At 39.8% G+C, this 22,034-nt stretch overlaps 2 protein-coding genes across 3 annotated transcripts in view; one reads left to right on the top strand and one right to left on the bottom strand.

Annotated features, from left to right (window-relative positions):
• Positions 1-7,434: 7,434 nt before the first annotated feature.
• The window catches only part of METTL9 (methyltransferase 9, His-X-His N1(pi)-histidine), a 47,000-nt gene continuing 32,400 nt past the window's right edge, over positions 7,435-22,034 (bottom strand). Inside the window, exon 5 of one of the 2 annotated variants that reach the window (XM_007103120.4) lies at positions 7,435-8,135. In XM_007103120.4, the coding sequence (XP_007103182.3) occupies positions 7,930-8,135 (206 nt within the window). In that variant the 3' untranslated portion in view covers positions 7,435-7,929. The remainder of the gene's footprint in view (positions 8,136-22,034) is intronic. The other variant, XM_007103121.4, reaches the window with a different exon arrangement.
• Positions 10,137-20,590, top strand: IGSF6 (immunoglobulin superfamily member 6). The gene is made up of 6 exons (XM_028498902.2): positions 10,137-10,247; positions 13,950-14,306; positions 16,573-16,679; positions 17,347-17,394; positions 17,751-17,831; positions 19,354-20,590. Exons 1-6 carry the CDS (start codon positions 10,181-10,183, stop codon positions 19,441-19,443), a joined length of 750 nt encoding a protein of 249 aa, XP_028354703.1. The 5' UTR covers positions 10,137-10,180; the 3' UTR covers positions 19,444-20,590.

Here is a 22,034-nt window from a genome sequence, read left to right as displayed (position 1 = left end):
AGTAACCCTGAACCTAAAACTCCAGGTGGCAGGTGCCACCTCAGGGATAGAAGCTCCCGTTTTCATTTAAATCACCCATTACTAGCTGTGTGCTCTTCAACAAATTCCTTGACGTCTCTGACCTTGCAATTCCTCCTCTGTCCCATGCGGGTGCCAACAGTACCTCCCTCCGAAAGACTGTATCAACATTTTTAAAGTTCATCAATTTATGCAGTGCAGAGTCAGTACTATGCTCTTCGTGAATGCTCTCATTTCTTGCAACAGCCATGAGATAAAATATGTAAACTATGCAAAGAACTTTCCCTACATGTAAAATATGTAAAAAAAACTGAGCCCAGCGTGGGACATATAAACACTCGATGAATAGTAGCTATTATTATTACTGATGCTATTGTTGTTGCTCCTGGTATTATAACAAACTTGTTGCCGTCACTGCTGTTCTTTTTTTGTTCTTCTTCTTAATATTATTAAGTGGCTTCGGATCCCTTTCTTGGAAATTTCCTCCCCACCCCCTCCCATGACGCCCTCGGCCCCGCGAGCCCTTAAAGCCGCTGAATCCGCCATTTGTCCCCTCTCCTTTGTCTGTCACCCGCCGTCCCACGCACACCTTGTGCCCCTTCCCTGCACCGGACCCGCGGCGAGCTCCTGGCCCCCGCGCGACCCCAGCGCCTGAGCTGCGCCCGCCCGCGTCCCTGCGCCTGACCCCGCGGGGTCCTCCCCGGCCGCCCGAGCCTCACCTGCGGTGCCCGGCTTGGCTGCTCTGAGTCCAGCGCGCGGGCGGTGGAAACCGCGCCCACCTCCAGGCGGCGGCGGCCCGAGTGGAAACCCGGGCACCAAGCGCAGCGGGGGTCACAATCCCGAAGCGTGCAAGACGCAGGCGAAAACGCGCTCTCCCTCGCCCCTCTGCGAGACAGCAGCGAGGAAAGAGGCTGAAGGGCTCTCCAAACACATCCACCAATTACAATGTAGCGACTTGATTTGGATCTGAATTCAAACAAACTATTTTTAAAATGATAGGACAACTGGAGCAATGTAGTCGCTGGATGTTTAATGGTTAGGTTTTTTAGGTGTGACAATAGCAGTATGGCTCTTTTTAAAGAGTCCTTATCTTTTGCAGATATATATTTGCAAACCTGAAATATGATGTCTGGAATTTACGTGGAAATAACGGGGTCCAAGGAGTGGCAGGAATCTGGGTGAAACAAACTAGTCATGTGTTGATACTTGCTGCAGCCTGAGGAGGGGTTATTATTATCTGTTTTCTTCTTTTTCGAGAGCTTGGAATTTTCTGTAATAAAAAGGTTTTTAAAAGAAGAAGATGAAAAGGAAGAAGAGGAAGAGAAAGGGGAAGAGAACTGTAAAGATATTCAGACCCCTAGGTCAGTAAACGTGGCCAAATTTATATAAGGAGAAAAAAATCCTCAGAAGTAAAAAAGTTTGTGCACCAAAATAGTTACTGCAGCAGCATTACATATAAATACAGAAAGAAGGGGGGGCGGTAGGAAAAGATCCAACTTGAGTTCACCATTAAGGAAATGGTTACATGAACCATGCTACATCAATTTTGTGGGTTATACAGCTATTTAAATGGGTATTAATAAAGACTGTACAATAGAAACACAAGGAAATCATTTTATATCCAAAAAGAGCCAAATATGAAGTAATATATGTATATGCACTTGTATTAAAACAGAAAGGAAATACATTGAAGTGTTAGGTTTTCATGGTGAAATTATGAATAACTTGTCTTTTCTAATGAAAATATAATTGTGAACTCTAGAGATTTTCTTGCAATCCTTTACATTTAATGAAATACATCTCAATGCCTGAAATTTTTTTAAAAAATAACTTTTGTTAAATGTGTAATGCAAAATTACTTTGTGTAATGCAAAATTACTTTGTCAGTGGCAAAATTAGACATTCTCTTCAGAAATGCCCAACTGTACTGCTCTGCTGCTCATCTGATGGTTTTAATATAATATTTATATTATTTATAAATAATTGTGGGACTTCCCTGGTGGCGCAGTGATTAAGAATCTGCCTGCCGGGCTTCCCTGGTGGCGCAGTGGTTGAGAGCCCGCCTGCCGATGCGGGGGACGCGGGTTCGTGCCCCGGTCCGGGAGGATCCCACATGCCGCGGAGCGGCTGGGCCCGTGAGCCATGGCCGCTGAGGCTGCGCGTCCGGAGCCTGCGCTCCGCAACGGGAGAGGCCGCAGCAGAGGGAGGCCCGCATACCGGGAAAAAAAAAAAAAAAAGAATCTGCCTGCCAATGCAGGGGACACAGGTTCGATCCCTGATCGGGGAAGATCCCACATGCCGCGGAGCAACTAAGCCCGTGCGCCACAACTACTGAGCCTGCGCTCTAGAGCCGGAGAGCCACAACTACTGAAGCCTGCGTGCCTAGAGCCCGTGCTCCGCAACAAGAGAAGCCACCGCCATGAAAAGCCCGCACACCGCGACGAAGAGTAGACCCCGCTTGCCGCAACTAGAGAAAGCCCACGCACAGCAACGGAGGCTCAAGACAGCCAAAAATGATAAAATAAATAAATTTATTTTAAAAATAGTTATAATATTTATCAGCACCCTCAAAAACATCCTTTTATCCCCAGGCTCCTGGTTTAATCCTTTAAACAAGAATCTTACTCTCAAGCACTAAATGATAGAAAATGTCTTCCATCCTTTGTCAATTTCTGATTTAGAAAATAGGTGTCTATGAGTTTCACATGATTTATCTTGGAAGAATAAAACTATCTTTTTATTGTCAAAAATTTTAATGTTAATTTGTAAATGTGTATGTGTGGGTACATATATGGATGTAAAAAAGTCTAGAAGGGCATATACCAAAATGTTAATAGTGGCGCTCTAAGATTATGACACAGGTAAAACCTACTTGCATTTTCTTCTTTACACCTGTCTGTATTTTCTACTTTTTCTATAACAAACATGCCAAAACCAGTAGGGCTTTATGATCAGGCACAGCCACCTTATAAATAATAAATAATAAAAACAAGGTGGCAAAATCAAGTGCAGGGAAAACTTTTTTGTTCTGCTGAGTATAAAAAGGACTGCCAATGTATTCTCAAACACCACAACTCTACCATTTGAAAAGCGTTGAGGGTTCAAAGGCATTTAAAACCCATATTCTGTGTTGACTCCTGAACAGGATATAAGAGAACAGCATTTGGGCATTCTACCTGTTCTTAATTATTTTCCAGAATTTAAGAAATGCAGGTCTGTAAGACATTCCAATTTCACATGGTCATTTATTTGGGGGTGGAGAAAGGGGATCTTTACTTTTCATTTTACACTTATTGAAAGTAATTTTTAATGGCTTTGCATCAAAAATACACTAGTATTTAATTCATGTGAATACAGCATATTGACTCTAAAATCCAGAGGGAAATCTTAAGTTCTAGTTATGTAATAATATTCTCCTAATTTTCCAAAAGTATGAAATTTCATAACGAAAAAGAAGTACTTTGGTATCAGTGGACACTGATTCCAATTCATTGATATCAATATAGATAGCAAGCTATAAAGTGCAAGTTACTAGTAAATGAAACCCAATGCTGTACAAATTGTACTATAAAAACAAATCATCAAGGAAATGCAAAACCACTAGATACCACCTCATATCCACTGAATGGCTACTATCAAGACAAATACAAAATTACAAGTGTTAGGGAGGATATGGAGAAATTGGAACCCTTGTGCACTGTTGGTGGGAATGTAAAATGGTGCAGCCACTGTGGAAAACAATATGGCAATTCCTCAAAAAATTAAACATAGAATTACCATCTGATCCAGCAATTCCACTTCTGGGTATATACCCGAAAGAAGTGAAAACAGTGACTCAAACAGATTATTTGTACACCCGTGTTCATAGCAGCATTGTGTTATTATTCTCAATAACAAAAAGGTGGAAGTAACCCAGGTGTCCATTGACAGATGAATGGATAAGCAAAATACATACAATGGAATATTATTCAACTTTAAAAAGGGAAGGGGGACTTCCCTGGTGGTCCAGCAGTTAAGACTCCATGCTTCCACTGCAGGCGCTGTGGGTTCGATCCCTTGTTGGGGAACTAAGATCCCACATGCCGCGCAGCACAGCCAAAAAAAGAAAAAGGGAAGAAATTCTGACACATGCTACCATATGGATGAACCTTGAGATCATTGTGCTAAGTGAAATATGCCAGTCACAAAAGGACAAATGTTGTATGATTCTACTTATACGAGTTACCTAGAATAGCCAAATTCATAGAAAGTAGAACAGTGATTGCCAGGGGCTGGGGGCGAAGAGGGAATGGGGAGTTAGCGTTTAATGGGTACAGAGTTTCAGTTTTGCAAAACGAAAAGATTAAAAATGGATAGTGGTGATGGTTGCACAATATGAATGTACGGAATACCACTGAACTGAACACCTAAAAATGGTTAAGATGGTAAATTTCATGTGATTTTTACAATAAAAAATTGGAAGGAAAAGATAAATAATGGTAGTGTCAGTAAACACTAACAATGTAAAAAGTAAGCAACTAAATGGGATGTGGTATGCTGAATTGGCTCCTAGAACAGAAAAAAGGTCATTAATGGAAAAATGGGCAAAATTGCAATAGTCAGTAGCTTACTTAATAGTACTGTACCGATGTTAATTTCTTAGTTTAGACAAACATACCGTGGCTGCTATGCAAGATAACGTTAGGGGGTTAAGGGTATACAGGAACTCTCTGTACTATCTTTGCAAGGCTTCTTGAAATCTAACATTATTCCAAAATAAAAGTTCATTTTAAAATAAAATTTTAAAAAGCAAGTGACAACTAAAAAGAAGTTAGAATCAACTCCTACATAGAAGACAAAGACAATACAAATATATTAGAATTGATAGAGGTAAGCAGCAAAACATATGAACACCTATATAGATAGCTACGGTAGATATGAAATTGTTTTTCTTGTGCTGTTCACTGTTGCCCAGCTATTGTCTCATCATCCACTAATTGCAAAAAGGCAGGCTGTTGAATTTTATATTGCAGTAATATTTCCTTAATGATCCTGGGTGCATTTTTTCACTTAGATCTTAGCATGGACACAGTGTGAACTTCCTTCCTTCTGCCAATTCATGATTTTCTATCTTTGATAAGTTGTGACTTAGTGAGCATCCTGGTTGTTTCAAGTCAATTACGAGCCCAGTGTTGTGCTCAGTGGACTCCCAGGCAGCACAACTCAGCCTGGACAACCCTGGCTCAGTCCACCAGCTTCCAGCTGCAACATGGGTGCACTGGATACAAGCTTATTTGGGGGGTACTTAGGCATCTGCACAAACATAATAGGTTACTTTAGCCACTAGAAGCCCCTGTTGAAGGTGCTGTAGCTTTTAGAGAAAAAAGATCATGAAATACTTTTATCAGTAACCAAGCAGCGGGAAGCAATTGATGAAAGCATCTTGCTTCATTATGAGTCTATTTAAATACTGTACTCAGAACTAAGTGAAAACAAAGCTTTACTCAGAAAGACGACTTGAAACAGCTAAGTTTTACTTTATTTCCCCACCCAGCTTCTTTTCTGTTAAAGGTCAACTGTGTAAAAACTGATGTGACATTGAGAAGGGTAGAAAATACACTGTCTCTCTTAACAACTCTTCACGAGGGAGAAATGACTAAGGTTATTGTGTCTTCTTCCCTTCCCTTCCCTGAAATCAGTAGTCTAAACACTCAAGGGGCTTACAACTGCAGGTGCAAAGAGCTTTGACTCACAGGTGCAGCTTGCATTTCCTTTCTCTGTGACCTTTAAGGTCAACTGGTTAGCTTGCTTTGACCACAAATAGAGCTCTTCTTAATTCCTCTAGTACAACCTTAACTTGATATGAAGCACTTACACAGGAATGGTGTAGACAAGAAGGCAGTTTATTGTACTTTGGGGAGAAAAAAGAAAAAACAGGACTCCATTTAGGGAAAAAAAACAGCCATTGACACTCAGTAAGCAACACTGCCATCTAGTGGAATGGTGACACACCATCAAGACTTTCAAGACCAGGCATGAAATGTGAACGGATTTACTGGTTTAAATTTTCACCAAAAAAACCCGCACTTTTGAGAAGCTGGCTTTCAGAGAACCTCAGATTTTGAGAAAGTATTTTTTACCTTTGAAATAAATTAATGTATGTGCTTTCTCTGATTTGGGGGCTAAAGAATGAGGTGTGTGTTTTTCAAATAGACTCTCAAATTAATTCTGGATTTCAAGGTTATGAAACACTTTGGAGCAGCCTGCCTCTTTGAACATCCGTCACTCTTGCACTCTTGTTCGGCAGTCTAAACAGCAACCCCTGATGATGACAGTTTATAAAGAAGCAAAACTCAACTATACAAGAACTACATTAAGTTTACTCATTTCCTCTATTTTTACAATCTAAGGTGCTAAGTATTTGCACTTCACTTATTTGAATTCCTGGAAAAAAGCATTAGAACACACCAATAACACTTTTGCATAAATCACATAACCCAACTCTTATGACTACACAATAACAGTGGAAGATACTGGTGTGAGGACGTGGGAATGCTGTTCTCAATGAATAATAAAGCCATTCTTCTCAAGGATTTAATTCTCCTCTATACCCAGGTGTTGCAGTAAATGTGTTGATCTGATAACTTCTATGAGCATATAAATGAGAATATTTAATGAAACACCGGGCTGACAAAAGAAATAAAGTTGTGAGAATAACATATTGTTAATAGCCACGATCTCAAATTGGCATCTCTGTTATTACTGAGATTTTAGATTCTGGGTTAAGTGCTCTGCTCTTTGTAACATCCATAATGGTTATTGATCTTGCTAATGAGTTCCTCATTGCAACATTTCTGGATATATAGTTGGAGGCACTTGCTGATTCTAGAATGCATGAGTCTGACATGATTTCCTCAAACCACACTCTTGGCAAACTCTAAACTCAGTTAAGGATTTCGATAAACTCAGTTAAGGATTTCGAAAGAGCCGAGTTCTGGGAAAGAGGTATACTAGTACAGAGTGAGAAGCTGAATGAAAACATTTTTAGGTTGCATTTTTGTCAGAAGACAAAACTGAATGTTTCAATGCTGAGAACCTGAGACTGTCCAGAAAAAAACAAAATTCTGAATGTAGGACAGAAGCTACCACAAAGTCAGAATCCAGTGCTCCGCATTTCCAAAAACAACATGAGTTAGGGAGAGAGAGGGGTCCCCGAAGTACTGTATCTGAACTGAGGCTGTTCTGAGGGTTCATCTGGGTTGCCTGTGTTCGCCACACCTTGCAGTAAGCACCCCACCCCCGTCTCAAGCCTTCCTTCCCCGCACATTCAAGTCGACTGCATCCTTCACTTACTGCTACTATTTGGGTACCCCTGAAGCCAAAGCGATGAAAGATGCTAGGGAAGCCTTATATTAACTCAAACATGATGCCAAAGTCATCTCCAAAAAAGTTTATTAGCATGATTAAAAACATTTTCTTGAATAATGATAGAATTTCTAAACATGAAAGAGTATCAGTGGCTATCTCCTATAACCAGTATTTGCAACTGGATGGACAGCCTTATTGCCAGTCTTCATTTTATTAAAAACAATCCATATTTATTGGTTCCATGTGAAGTCATGACTATTGCTTTGCCTGGGAATGAGTCCCTACTGCAGTTAAGTATAAAAAATATCTTCCATAATCGGAGTGTGACCTGCATTACTGAGTAAAGAGTTAATAAAAATCCTCAAAGAGTTGGGTTTTTGTTTTTTAAAAACATTCCTTTTACACACTACAAAGAAATCATTAGTATTTTGGCTTTTAAAATTCCTACATGATATTTAGAATGGCAGTGCCCAAAGGCCCTCCCTTCACGTAATTGAGAACGCAGACCCTCTTCCGGAGCATACATTCTTGGGGTGGACCGTGAAGACGTCAACCTCCACGTGTTTATACTGGTTTGAGAACAAAGACAGCGTCATCCAGAACGTAGTAGTCATTATACATGTCACCTTCACACAGGTATGGCAGTCTAGTGAAAGCTTCGATAACAAAACCAGCTTTTCTGAAAACTTCAGGCAGACTATTCACTTGTTCTTCCCAATTCTGTCCCTTGATTTCCAAAATTTCTGATGGTTTATCCCACTTGCCACCTACTAAAACAAATAGAAACATTAAGTTAAATTCTTGAACGAACAAGTTAAAGAGGGAAGAGGGGAAGAACAATATTTGCTAAGGACTCGGTATGTGCCAAGCACTGGGTGCTTTGATGAATTATCTCCCAGGTGACCCAGCAGTAGGACAAAGAGAGGAAGTACAGACTTAGGAGAACTGAAGAACATGCCCCAGCCTACAAGGTTAATGAACACTGGGGCAGAAACGTAATCCCTGGTTTAACTGGACCCAAAGCCCACACTACGATTTTCTCTGACAGTTTTGGACATCAGCCTCCCTCAGACTGACTGGTGTGTAATGATGAATAGGCTGGGAAAACTGCTGATTAAATACTGGGATATTGAAGCAGAGAGTAACACTTAAAATTTGAAAGATGGTTTTGGATAAATGCTAGAAAATGCCACTAGTGTAGTGAAATTATGCAACATATTAACTAGAGAGGTTTATCAGGCTGAAAATAAAAATAGGCTAATGAAGGGTTTTAATTTATAAAAACAGATCATTCAGTATGTTTTTCAAGGGAGGTCAATCCACTCTCTAACTTTTCAGAACCATTTCATAAAAGTTAAGCTTCAGAACCAGAGAGAGGTTAACACACTAGAATGGATGAACCAATCCAGCACTTCTTGGAATAGTGACTGAAGTCTATGTTATGTTAGTCATTCCAAACCCATGAGCATCAGATGCCCAGGTACTGGGGGGCTAGAAAAGGTCTTCAAGTTCACACACATACCATGCACTGACTACAGACACACAAACACACACACACAGTAGTATATATAAATGTGGGGGTGCTTTTAGGTGCTATGATGATGGAAAAGACACACAATAATACTAAAAGTGTTACTAAATTCAGACTGAGAATAACTTTCCGTAAATGACAAAATATAATCAACAGGTGCCAAGAGTACACACGGTCCGGTGGGAAGATTCTTCGCTCTTTCCGGTGGCCCAGCGCCCTCTTCCTGGTGGAAGACAAAGGCTGGGGAAGCAGCTTTCCCTGCCTTTCTTGCAGCTAAGGCACTGGCACACGACCTCAGCTCAGAAACACTCGCCTGAGACCTGGAAGGAGGAGCTAGTGACCCAGAGAAGTGGTCGGGACATGGGGCTGGTTCTCTGGGGAGGCAGAGCAGTGGCCTGAGGCCAAGCAGCTGGGGCAGAGCTGAGCAGCACTACCGACAGGCTTTGGTCCAGCTGCAGCATCTAGTGCTTGGCGGCAGCAGTGTGCTCTTTGGATCAGTTTTAGAGTATGTTTTGGGGCATGTGTCTTGTGTGTAGACCCCCATACACGATTCTCCAGTCCTCCCAGTGACTCGCTGAGCTACCCCAAATCCTTTCAATAAATTACCCTTTGCTTAAGTCAGCCCAAGTCATTTTTTGTTGCTTACAAAGAACCTGACTGACGAAGCCCCCAGGGGGCCAGGGCTGACAGAGATTCCACACGTTTGTTTCACAGCACAATAAAAGGGGTCACACAAAACTGGGGCACCACTAGTTAATGGTACGCGACTTATTTCTTCGTTGTACTCTGATGTACTGGTCACTAATTTTTCTCTAGTCTCTAGGTGAAGATACTTCCTTCCGCTTCTCCTCCATTTCCAGAAGTTACTGGCCCAGCGCTAAGCACAAATTAGATGCCCCAAGACCAGAGACTGAACTGCTCTAGAAATTTAAAGTACGAATTATCCGTCAAACAATACATCCTGGGAATATGCACCACATGTAAATCAAAATCTCACTCAAAACATCTAACACTTTCGAGGATTTGTAAAAATCCAAGAAAAATGTGAACATGTGAACATTTAGAAATGTGCTCTAAGCTAAAATCTCAACTTTAAATGGTGAAACTGGATTACAAACAAGCTTTACGCAATTTCAAAAAGTTCCCGATTATGGTTCCTTAATAAGAGTTCCTCTCTTTGGTTCTTCCTTTCTTTAAAAAAAAAAAAAAAAAAAAAAAAAAAAAAAAAAGCCAACTTTCTTCAAATACACAATCCCACCAACCACGTCACACATACACACAGAAATGGAGACTGTGAACAGAGGTAAAATCATTCTCGGTCTGGAACTCAATCTGATTCTACTTCATGTCGGTAAGGTTCTTTTATTTTTCCCTCCATTTTATTTAAATGAATTGCTACTTTTCGCCTAATTCATTTATATTTTAAGCCCCTACAGATTAATTTTTAAATGTATAACATTATGGAAATTGTCTAAGGTGATAAATTTCCTTTTTTTCTCAGAGAAACAGGTAATAAAAGAATAGCTGAGAAAAAATTTCATATTAACACTGAAAATTTCCTTTGTTATTATGCAGCTTTAGAGAAAAGCACCTCACCACACAAAGGGTTGAAAATATTCATAAAGTCACATGTTAGTAATCAACAATTCAGTTCCCATACAGGCGAACTCACTCTGCACTAAACAATACTTGAATATTTTTAAAGAACAGTGCTTCAGAAAAGCTGAATTTCTATAAATTAAAGTACTTGTCATTTAAAAAAACTGCAATGGCTCCTTCCTTGAAGAATCATCATCTCATAATATATGGATGCCTATACCTGTCTTTTTCTCTATGAGAGAGTTTCCTACATCACAGTTCTAATAATCTCACCATAGTTCTAATAAATCTAATAATCTCAGATTTGCCCACAAAGTTTGGGTCATAGGGCAGGAAAGGGAGCAAAAGCTCTTAAAATTATTTTTTTCTCATCTGTCAAGAAATATTTTAAAATGTTAACAGTGATTTTGGTGGGGGTGGTGAAAGGACTATGGGTGATTTTTTTGCTTCTACTTTCACTAATAGTCTTTTTTTCCCCTAATATGTATATATTAGTTTTAATATATTTTAATTAGTATTATTTTAAAGAAGAATTCTTATCTTTTAAAGATATATTTTGAAAGATGTGCAGATAAATATCTGGAATTTGCCCTAAAATAACACAGGAGTGAAGGAGCAAGCAGGCAGAAGAGCGGAAACAACATTGGGTTGAAGTCAGGTGATGGCACAGAAGTTACTGTGCTGGTCGACTACTTCTGTATATGTTCGAAATTTTCCAAAAGGCTTTTTTTAGAAAGTGTCAAAAAATTAATTTTCTATGTATTTTCTAGCTTGGTCTTCAAAAATAGTAATCTTTTTTTATTCCCTCCACTAAGAAGATAAACTTTCAACCTTTTCAGAGGGTACTGTATTTAAAAAAAAAAAATCCTACAGAATGTGGGAGTGCTTAAAGAGAAATTTTTCACAGGGGTGGGCTGCAGTGTGACATATCATCCAAACTTCCCTTTTTTCACTACGATGTTGCTTCGCAGGCATGGGGTAGGGGGCAGCAGTGTCCTCACAGTCTGCGCTCTCACAGGAAACCACTGCAACTGGTTTTCTCCCTTCTCAGGCAGTAGCCGGAAATGAGCGGAGATATGAAACTCCAAAGTTGAAAATATTTATTTTACCCCGGAGCACTAGCTCTCCAAGAAAAATGTTAAAAGGCGGCTTCCCTGTTAAAAACTCTATGTGACAGAGGACCTGACACTGGGACACTGCTGGTTAACTTTGTGGCTCTGGTAGGCCCACTTCCATTTCAAGTTTCCATACACAATGATCACTATACCTTGTAAAGCGTTTCTTGACTTCTAAGGTGACTGAGTCTGGGTAGGAGACCTGTGCTTATAGTTATCAGACTTAGGAGTGAAGCTAAGTCCCTCAGCTGAAGAAGTAGGAAGCCTGGTCTTCTCCAAGTGACTCTACTCTCTCATCTGGTTTACATTTATCAGGTTGCTAAAAAGCTCCCAGCTCATCTTCAATTGTACAAATACTAAAATTAAAACATGGTGAGAACAGATTTGCATCACAGATACCATGATTCTAGTTTTAATTCTTCTGTTCTGGGTCAGGACCTATAACAAAAATGTTAGGTGACAAAAAGCTCGTCTCAAACTTACATCAGACCACTTGGATTACTTTTCAATTTCGTTTACCGTAGCAAAGGACAAAGTCAGACAAATAAGACCACATGGAAACATATAACCAGGCAAAGTCAGACTAAAAACATGCAAAAATTCCCATTTGTCTCAACTAATACTATTTCACATAGAGCCTCCCCCTTGATCCCAAAAGGGTTGAGGGGAGGTCTTCCCATTTATAAACACCTGAGTGGGTTTCCAGCTTCACATGCCTGGGATTAGACAGAAGGCCAAAGTAGGGACCCAACCTCTATGACATGAAAGCAGCAGGACGTGGTAGAGAGAGCACTGGACTGGGTATCTAATCCCGGCCCTGCTAACACACTGCTGAGATGTCCACAATTATCTCTAAAATGGGCATATGACACTGCCCATTAATGGAATAATGGTGGCAGCAGAAATAGCTACCTTTTATCAAATACTTACTAAGACTTAGGTAAGTAAATACTCCTTATGCATCGATGGCCTCCCTTAAACTTCCCGCTAAACTCGTGAGGTGCACAATACTATCCCCATTTTGCTAATGAGGAAACAGACCAGAGAACTAGGAACTGGCAGAGCTAGGATTTGAACTAAAGTGTGTGCTCCATGAGCTATACTCTCATCAAATAGATGAAAGCTACAAGAGACTACAAAGCAATGTACAAGTGCCAGGAAGAAATCCAGTTTGCTGGGCTGTGGCACGGCCAGCTCATTAGGCCTCTGCTCAGTAATCAAAGACACTGTAGGCTAAGCCAGGGCTACATTTTCCCAGACGTACATCTTGCCTTTTATGTTTCCCACTGGGACAACTAGACTCATAAATGAACAATTGTAAATTGTCATGAATTCCTAGCAATCACAACTGCCCCAAGCCCCCCCCCACAAAATCCCTACTGCCCATGTGCTCAATCAGTGGGCGTGACATTTGTATGAAGGGCTTTGATACCTATTACCACGTTGAATACAACACTCCTGTGAGGCCAGGGATTACAGATGAGGAAACGGGCCCTGAGAGAGTAAGTGATCTGCACAGGGAGATCAGAGGAAAGCTTGTACATACACCACAAGTGTACATGTGGACCCCGAACTTCTGACTCTGGATCTGCTGTCACCTCCGCTCATGATAATGCAGATTCCCGGGACCTCTCTGGGGCTGCCCTCAAGTACCGGACATCACTGCACAACAGCAGGCTGAGGTTAGGAAACTCGGAGAGTTAGGAAAAGAGAGGAGTACCAGTGTCTACTTTTTTTTTTTGTCTCAAATTTTTTTTTTAAAGATGTTGGGGGTAGGAGTTTATTAATTTTTTATGTATTTATTTTTGCTGTGTTGGGTCTTCGTTTCTGTGCGAGGGCTTTCTCTAGTTGTGGCTAGCGGGGGCCACTCTTCACCGCGGTGCGCGGGCCTCTCACTATTGCGGCCTCTCTTGTTGCGGAGCACAGGCTCCAGACGCGCAGGCTCAGTAGTTGTGGCTCACGGGCCTAGCTGCTCCGCGGCATGTGGGATCTTCCCAGACCAGGGCTCAAACCCGTGTCCCCTGCATTAGCAGGCAGATTCTCAACCACTGCACCACCAGGGAAGCCCCAAATTTTTTTAATTGAAGTAAAGTTGATGTACAATGTTATATAAGTTACAGGTGTACAACCTCACAATTTTTGAAGGTTATACCCCATTTATAGTTATTATAAAATATTGGCACCAATGTCTACTTTTACAGTCTTGTCTGTGCTGGGAGTGAGGGAAGAAAAAGAAAGCAATGGCTTTCAATGATTCTTCACCCCAAAATGTCAATAAAGCAGAAGCACAAAGGGAGGCGAGAGGCCCACTAAACAGGCTCACCTGCTTCCTCCTGCAGGTGCCGTGAGCAACTGTACCGTCTCGGTGGTTCAACTACCTTCCCTTGAAGTGGACTACACTCAAAAGGCTGTGACCATGCAGTGCTCCTTCTCCACAGAGGGGTGCCCTGCAGAGCAACCAACAAGCCTGTGGTTTCGCTATGGCGCTCTCCAGCCCGAGAACCTGTGTTTGGATGGATGCAGAAGTGAGACAGACAAATTCACACTTGTGAATCTGGCACAAAACCAAGTTTCCCTCACTGTAAACAGGCTGACTTTCAATGACAGTGCAATCTACATCTGTGGAATAGCCTTTCCCAGTTCAAAGGAACCGAGAGCTAAGCGGACGGGAGGAGGGACTGTGCTGGTGGTAAGAGGTTAGTCAAGACTTTATTCCCGAACACTGCATTCTGCTCTACCCCCGAAATGCATCACAACACTTATTTGCAGAGATTATGAGGTAAATTTGATAACTTAGTACCCGAGCCAGTGAAGAGTGTGACATGCGCACAAGCTAACATGAAGTTTGGATTCAAGAACTCCTCCGACACCATCTCCCGGCCTCCGCAGACACAGAGTCAGGGTTATGTGGGCGCTATATTCTTTCCATGTCCAGACTTCACTGGCAAAGGCTGACCAACTATGTCCTCCTTTTGTATGTTACGCTGATTGAAATGGGATGATTAACTGACAGCCTTGTCAGTATCTAGTCTGGTATTGCACCATCTAGAACAAAACACTGGAGAAGCGTTAAGCGATAAATTGGACCCAGAAAAAAAATATGCATTATGGAGAATAAACACAAATTTTAGGTGAAGCCACTGGGGGAATCCCTGACCCTACCCCTTCTGCATAGATAATGAACAGAAAAAAGGTCGGTGTGGCTCTGGCTTCTTGAGATTTACTAAAATCCATGACAATTTCCTCATGCAAGTGAGGACACTGAGCCTAGCTAAATTCTATAAATTAAGAAATTTCACAGGAAAAGCTTCACATGATTCTGGGGGAAGGAAGAGAAGGGCAGTTAACTCCGTGCTTTTTTTCAGACCTCTCGCCTTTAAAGAAACTCTGGTATGATGAGTACTGAGATCATTAAAACATAAAGTCAAACTAACCAGTCTTTTGGTTTAAAACAGGACTTTGGGGGCTTCCCTGGTGGCGCAGTAGCTGAGAATCCGCCTGCCGATGCAGGGGACACGGGTTCGTGCCCCGGTCCGGGAGGATCCCACATGCCGCAGAGCGGCTGGGCCCGTGAGCCATGGCCGCTGAGCCTGCGCGTCCGGAGCCTGTGCTCCGCAACCGAGAGAGGCCACAACAGTGCGAGGCCCGCGTACCAAAAACAAACAAAAAAAAAAACAGGACTTTGAGAGCCCAGATCGACCTGTATTTTAATCCCTGCTTTGGTGCTCTAATGGACTTTTGATATTCCACTGTCATTTAACCTTAGTTTATTCTCACCTGTAAGGTAAATTATAAATGCGTTAATGCACATAAAGCACTTTTAATGGTGCCTGGCTCATAGCAAGTGCTCAATAAATATTAGCTATAGATATTAAAACAAACATACAACAGCTCTGGAGATTTGTATATCTCACTGCATGCATTCATCTTCTATAAACAATATTAGGCAGAAGAAAAATGGTTTGTAAAGAGATGAAGGTTTCAAACCTGCAAGCTTATGCGAAGAAACATTCTTCTTGAGGAGCAGGAATCAAAGTACCACTAAGACAGACATGGCACTTTCCTTTTCTACAGAGTTCCTAATTTCACACTTGAAACTTTTTTTTTTAAGTGTTACAGATATGGTTGATTTGTTAGTTTCATAAGAAAAATGTATGTTGTATAAACTGAGTTCACAGGATAAGCATCTATGGGATATTTAGTTGAAAAGTACAAGTTATTCAGGTAACAATTATAAATCTAAATGGATTTTATATTTCAAATACTCAGGTACTTGAAGACATGGTGTGTTACTTCATCACTACCTAGGGCACAGGACACTTCCTTCAAGGAGGGAGAAATTCAGAATGTGCAAATGGATTCAATAATTGCACTTCCAGAACTTTATTAGAAATAAGGGGCACATATAACAACGCCTGTCTTTTAAGCATGCAGTGAGCACTAAAATCTCAATGTACGGCCTTCTCAGGTTCTTAGAGAACTGCACTGTTCAGCTATGAGTACCAAACAGTTCAAGGTTATAAATACACGTGGGAAAGTATCTCAACTCCATAAACAGACTCTTGGTGACACTTGTACATCATATCTACTAAAAGAAACTTTAAACACCCTTGAACAAACCCTTAATGTTTATCTAACTTTAAGCAAAACTTTATATAAAAAGTGATTCTTAGCATTATGACAAGTAATTAATTGAATTTTTAAAAATTTTAAGTTTTAAAAATGAATAACATGTTGGGCATAATACATTTAAAGAACTAATGAACTGGCTTTAATATAATATCATATACTTGAGTACTTTCTGAATCAAGAGACCCTGAATAGATTTTTATATGAAGCGCCAAAGAGAATAAGTTCATGTTTCACCTCTAACATGTAGTTTCAATTATACTTTATACATATATTGGCAATAATATGCTCGAATAGTGACTGTGGTTCTTTCTGTATCTGTAATTAACAAAGAGACGAAGGTTCTCAGCAAGGAACTGCAGAGTCTCTTGACGGCCCTCTCATCACTGCTCTCGATCTACGTTACTGGTGTACTCGTGTTCTTCATCGTCCTCACCAAAGTAAGTCAGATTTCTTGCATTAGATGTCCCTATGGCCTTGAATATTATCATAGGGAAATAATTTCCATCTCTCCACATGTTGGGAGCCTCAGAAATAGCTCATCTAATTAATATCTTCCTTTGCATTTGCAGGAACTACCACCTGCAGAAGAGGTCTATAGAAGAAAGCAAAAATTTTCATCCCTGGAATTATTAACCAGAGTACACAATTTACAGGGTTTTCTTTTTAAAACCCAGTAATTATGGGAATAAGAGACCCTTCTTTATAACCATCATACACATGCTACTTTCCGCTGGTGGGGGAGGTATGAAAGGGCTAAGAACAATCTTTAAGAGCAAAAAAAGGTTAATGAAAGAGATTAGAAACTGCCTTTAAATATCTTTAAAAGGCCTAAAGATTTTGAGAAAGACTATCTTCTGGTTATTCACATGCTACAAGAGGGGGTATGTATATGTTATATTAGGATTACTATAAATCCTACAATCAATATCAGTTTGAGCTATTTTATTAATAAAGCATCTCAGAAATGACATGAAAATTATTAACTCTTACTGCATTACTATTTAAATATTAAGTTAGTTTAACCTTATTATGGTATAAGATCTCTGCCACAACTGTTTTGAGTACATAAAGTGTCTTATAAGACTCTCCTTTTCTTCTTGACAGTCAAAATCTAACACTCTAAGAAAGAAAGAAACAGAAGATTCACAAAAGGTAGACCAATGCTTGTAAAATATCTTTTGAATTGTGGTTGTAACTACTTTAAATCCAAAATAATTTAAGAAACTCAGAACATCATCACAGAACAACTTGCAACCACAGATACTGTTTCCTGTCGTTGAGAAGAATGATAATCTCAAGTTGTAACATATGTGGTACATTGATAGTTCTCAGTCATAAATTCTACTTACTATATTCAAAATACAAGAGTTAACTGTAGCTATAGATGTGTTGGGCGGGGTAGTTTCTGAGACTGGTGGCAATAAAGAAAGAAAAGGCTCAGATGATGTACAATAATCATTGCTTTTAGTCCTGAGAGAGAGACATTTTTTTCTTATTTGTATTTTTAGAAAAAGAGTGCTCGGCGTATTTTTCAGGAAATTGCTCAAGAACTATATAATAAGAGACACATGGAAACAAGCCAACAACCTGTAAGTGTAAAATATCAAAAAAGATAAAAAGCATGTTTAACTAAAAAAAACTAAGCTGCCAACAACCTATCGATAATCAAGTTTTCCTTTACAAACATCTGAAAGAGGACTTTCACAAAATGCATTTTTATATAGAACTTGTTTTGATAAATATATAACAAAGGTCATCTGATGCAATATTCAATAGACACCAGGCTGGCATCTTAGTGACATGAAATCTTTCAGAAACACATTGGATACAGGCCATGTTTTCAGTACAGACAAGGATGCTTTTGTGGGTTGAAAGCTACTTTGTACAGTATCTTGCACGCAGTAGTAAGCATTAAGTAGATGTTGCAAACATTTGTGGATCAAATTATACAGAAAACTTACTTGTTCACATTAAAAAAGATACAGCTAATAAAAATAAGAAATGAGGTTTTTTTTTCAGTCTTTGGGGTTGTAGTCATAGGAAGAATACATCTATATTGACTACAATACATTCTGATAGTTTCTTTAAAGTCCTATATAAACAGGTTTTTCAAACAAGACATTGTTTTAGAGCCAGTAGAGCAGATCGTTTCCATGATGCATGATCAAACTGCTCAGATTTAAATTAAAATGTATACAAAATAATGAACTTATATACTAGTAAAGATATTTTCCTCTTAAACAGCAGCCATGAGGTCAAATGAAACAGAATTCTGATATGAGGTGTGGGTTTTTTTTTTGCTTTGCTTTGTTTTTAATTTATTTATTTATTTATTTTTGGCTGCGCGGGCTTTCTCTAGCTGCGGCGAGCGGGGGCTACTCTTCGTGGCGATGCGCGGGCTTCTCATTGGGTGGCTTCTCTTGTTGCGGAGCATGGGCTCTAGGCACACAGTCTTCAGTAGTTGCGGCACGCAGGCTCTGTAGTTGTGGTTCGTGGGCTCTAGAGTGCAGGCTCAGTAGTTACGGCGCACGGGTTTAGTTGCTCCGCGACATGTGGGATCTTCCCGGACCAAGGCTCGAACCCGTGTCCCCTGCATTGGCAGGAGGATTCTTGACCACTCCGCCACCAGGGAAGCCCCCTGAGATGTCTTTTTTAAAATCCGATTTCTGAAAAGGATTTTCATCCAGGAAAGAATATCATCTACGTAGTCACTTCATCCTTCAATGTATATACAAATACATAAAGAAGTGGTCTAATTACCTATGATGTCACTCTGAATAATTATAAATGCCTGTTCATACTCTTTTCTTACTGATGCTGGGGCATCTTTTTCAGCAAAGAGACCAAGTTAAATGGCCTGAAGACAGGCCTGGAAGTAGGAATTTTAAAGCTCTAAGCCAGGGCTTTGACAATGGCATCTAAACAAGAAAATTATTCTTCAGTTCCCACATCTTACTCTAAATAAAGGGAAAATGGTAACTGGACCTTTAAGGTTACTGGAAGGGTATTTAGGACCCAGAATGCAAGATGGCACTGTAGTTCATATATTGCTTGTAGTGTGGCGTTATTGGTTACATAACTTAAAATATGGCTTATTATTTACTGTTGCAGCAGGAGAAAGACAACACTTATGAAAATGGAAGAGCACTTTCTAACTATGAAAGACCACAGAAATCTTCTGATTTTCAATTAAGTCACTGAAAATCCAACTCCAGAAGTTATGGAAGTGTTAATGGACATACACTGATCAGGGTTTTTTTAAAAAACAATTTAAAATAAACGGAAAAGTCAACTGGCTACAAGAAGGATGCCAGAGTATAAGGAAACTATTACTAAGAGTAATTATCACAATACTAAAACCCAACAAAATGCAACTGAACAATACTTTCCTAATTTGCTAGGAGAATTCTAAGCAGTCAAACATCTTCAAAAACTTTCAATTATAGCATATATCCTATATTTGTTTCATTCAACATATGAGGTGCACCACATGATGACGGTTACCCTGAAGAAGATTTGAAGTCACACCATGTGCCTCAGTCTTGCGTGGAAGAATTGTCTTTATGGTGTGTAGAAGTGATGGGCCAATTAGACTAAGTTGGCAGGGAAGGAGGATGGAGGGAGGAAGGAGAGTGGCAAAATTTGAGTTAGAAAAAATCATCTTGAAAAGTATTTTGTAGCAAAAATTATTTCCTCTGGTATTGCAATGGGGCAATGGTATAGGGCACATTTTCCTACCAGGGTATGCAAAATAACTTACATCATGCTACCAACAAAAAGTGAGACCAGAACAGAATATAGAGTAAGAATACAATAACTAAAATACAGAAAATCCAAAGCAGAAGGTTCAACCAGAAAAAACCTCAGAACAAAATAAGCCACATCGGACTCTAGATGTCAGTCTCGTGCCAAACAACAGCACCAGGGAAGGATTCGGCAATGCACTGCTCCTGACAATGCCCTTGCAATACTGATTTTTTTTTCTCTTTTAATAAGTCATTGTATTACACACACAAACACACAAATATACATATGTGCACACACATACACACTTATACAAACCTACACTTTATACATAGCTGGGATCATACTAAGTATATAGTTTTGTATTGTACATTGCATTGTTGATTTTTAACCATCTTAGGAGGGAAATGTTAGGTAAGGGACTGGGTATACAGCAAGGATGTTTATGGCACTCATTACCATCTCACCAAGAAAACATGTTATGAATTGTTCTCTGAAAGTTACTTCTGTGTAAAAAAAAATCTATTTAAAGTACCTACAAGTATATGTTCATTACTAAACATGAATTACAATCTATTATGTTTATTTCATTAAAGTGCTTCTCTTAAGCTGGTATAAAATGAGATGTATTCTTATTTTTAAAACCTAGACCAAATTTTAGAATATTTTAAGATCCCTTGAAAGCGTTTTGTACTAATGGTTTAAATCAGTAATCTCTAACCTTTCTAATCACATGTGCCAGGAAAAATGGAAAGGGGAGAGAGGGGAGCACATAACCTCATTTTATTTGTGTGTAGGATGTATATACGTGTGAGTGCGTGTGTGATTTATACAGTGTATGCATATACACTTATGCGTGTGTATGTGTATACACAAAAATAGAAATTAAACAACAGGCATTAAAAGTAATATAAATTAAAATGTTAATATTTTCTTCCTATATCCCCACATAAATTGTCTTGTGTACTCCCACCACTTTAAGACCACTGGCCTGGCTGAAATAAAGGAACTTCTAAACCAGATGGCAAAAAAGGTAACCACTAACACCATCTAGGTGAATAGAAGAAGTGTTGGATTCGATCATTACCTTTTCATTTCTGAGAGTCATTACTTGGTACTTTCAGGGCTGAAAATATGCTGTTCTTTGTGTAACTAACAAGGAAACAAAATCCCTAAGACAAATTCATATTTGATTCAGATTAAATCTTTGTCAATACAAACAAAGACTGTGTTTCAAAGACTGATTTTTAAGCTAAAATTTGGAATACACTTTTCCAAGTAGTTATATTCCCTGAGGTCATATATGAGCGCCTGATGTATATATAATATTCATTCTTTTATCCATCCATGTAGCCAACAATATTTATTGAGTGCTATACTATTATGCAACCAAAGGCCTCTTTTGCATGCTATCCTTGGGTCTCACTGAACTTGTCCTCGCCTGTGAACCCCACCTTGTTCACATCTTCATGCTTCTGCACATGCCATTCCCTCTGCCTGGTAAAATGCTCCACAGATACAAACAGGTCAAATGTCACCTACACGAAAACTTCCCTTGCAGTTAATGGATCTTTCCTCCTCTAAACCGACAGTACTTTGTCATGTTTCTTAACAGACTATCCTGCCATTGTCTGTTTACATCTTCTGAACTATTCTGTAAGTATTTTAAAACTAGAAGCACATGTGTCATTTCTTTTTATTTCTACTGCCTAGCACTGCCTGGTACACAGTAGGCTCTTAAATGCCTTTATATGAATGCAACTGAACAATGTTTCTATAGAAAAATATTTTTTCAGCATTTCAACTGAGATATGAAGCACACTTCACTCCCTAGCCATTGATCCTCACCCCTCTTCCTAAGGACTGTTCACTGAATCCCTAACATTAATTGTCCTGCTATCTGAGCATCCAGAATTTTCACTGGAAAGGATTAAGCTATAGCTTTCTGTAACATTGTTTTTTGTTTTTGTTTTGCGGTACGCGGGCCTCTCACTGTTGTGGCCTCTCCCACCGCGGAGCACAGGCTCCGGACGCGCAGGCTCAGCGGC

This window comes from Physeter macrocephalus, chromosome 14 (genome assembly GCF_002837175.3).
Source record: "Physeter macrocephalus isolate SW-GA chromosome 14, ASM283717v5, whole genome shotgun sequence".
In the NCBI taxonomy this organism is placed as follows: Eukaryota; Metazoa; Chordata; class Mammalia; order Artiodactyla; family Physeteridae; genus Physeter; species Physeter macrocephalus.
Note: the sequence above shows the minus strand (reverse complement) of the source record. Positions and strands in the feature narration are given on the sequence as shown.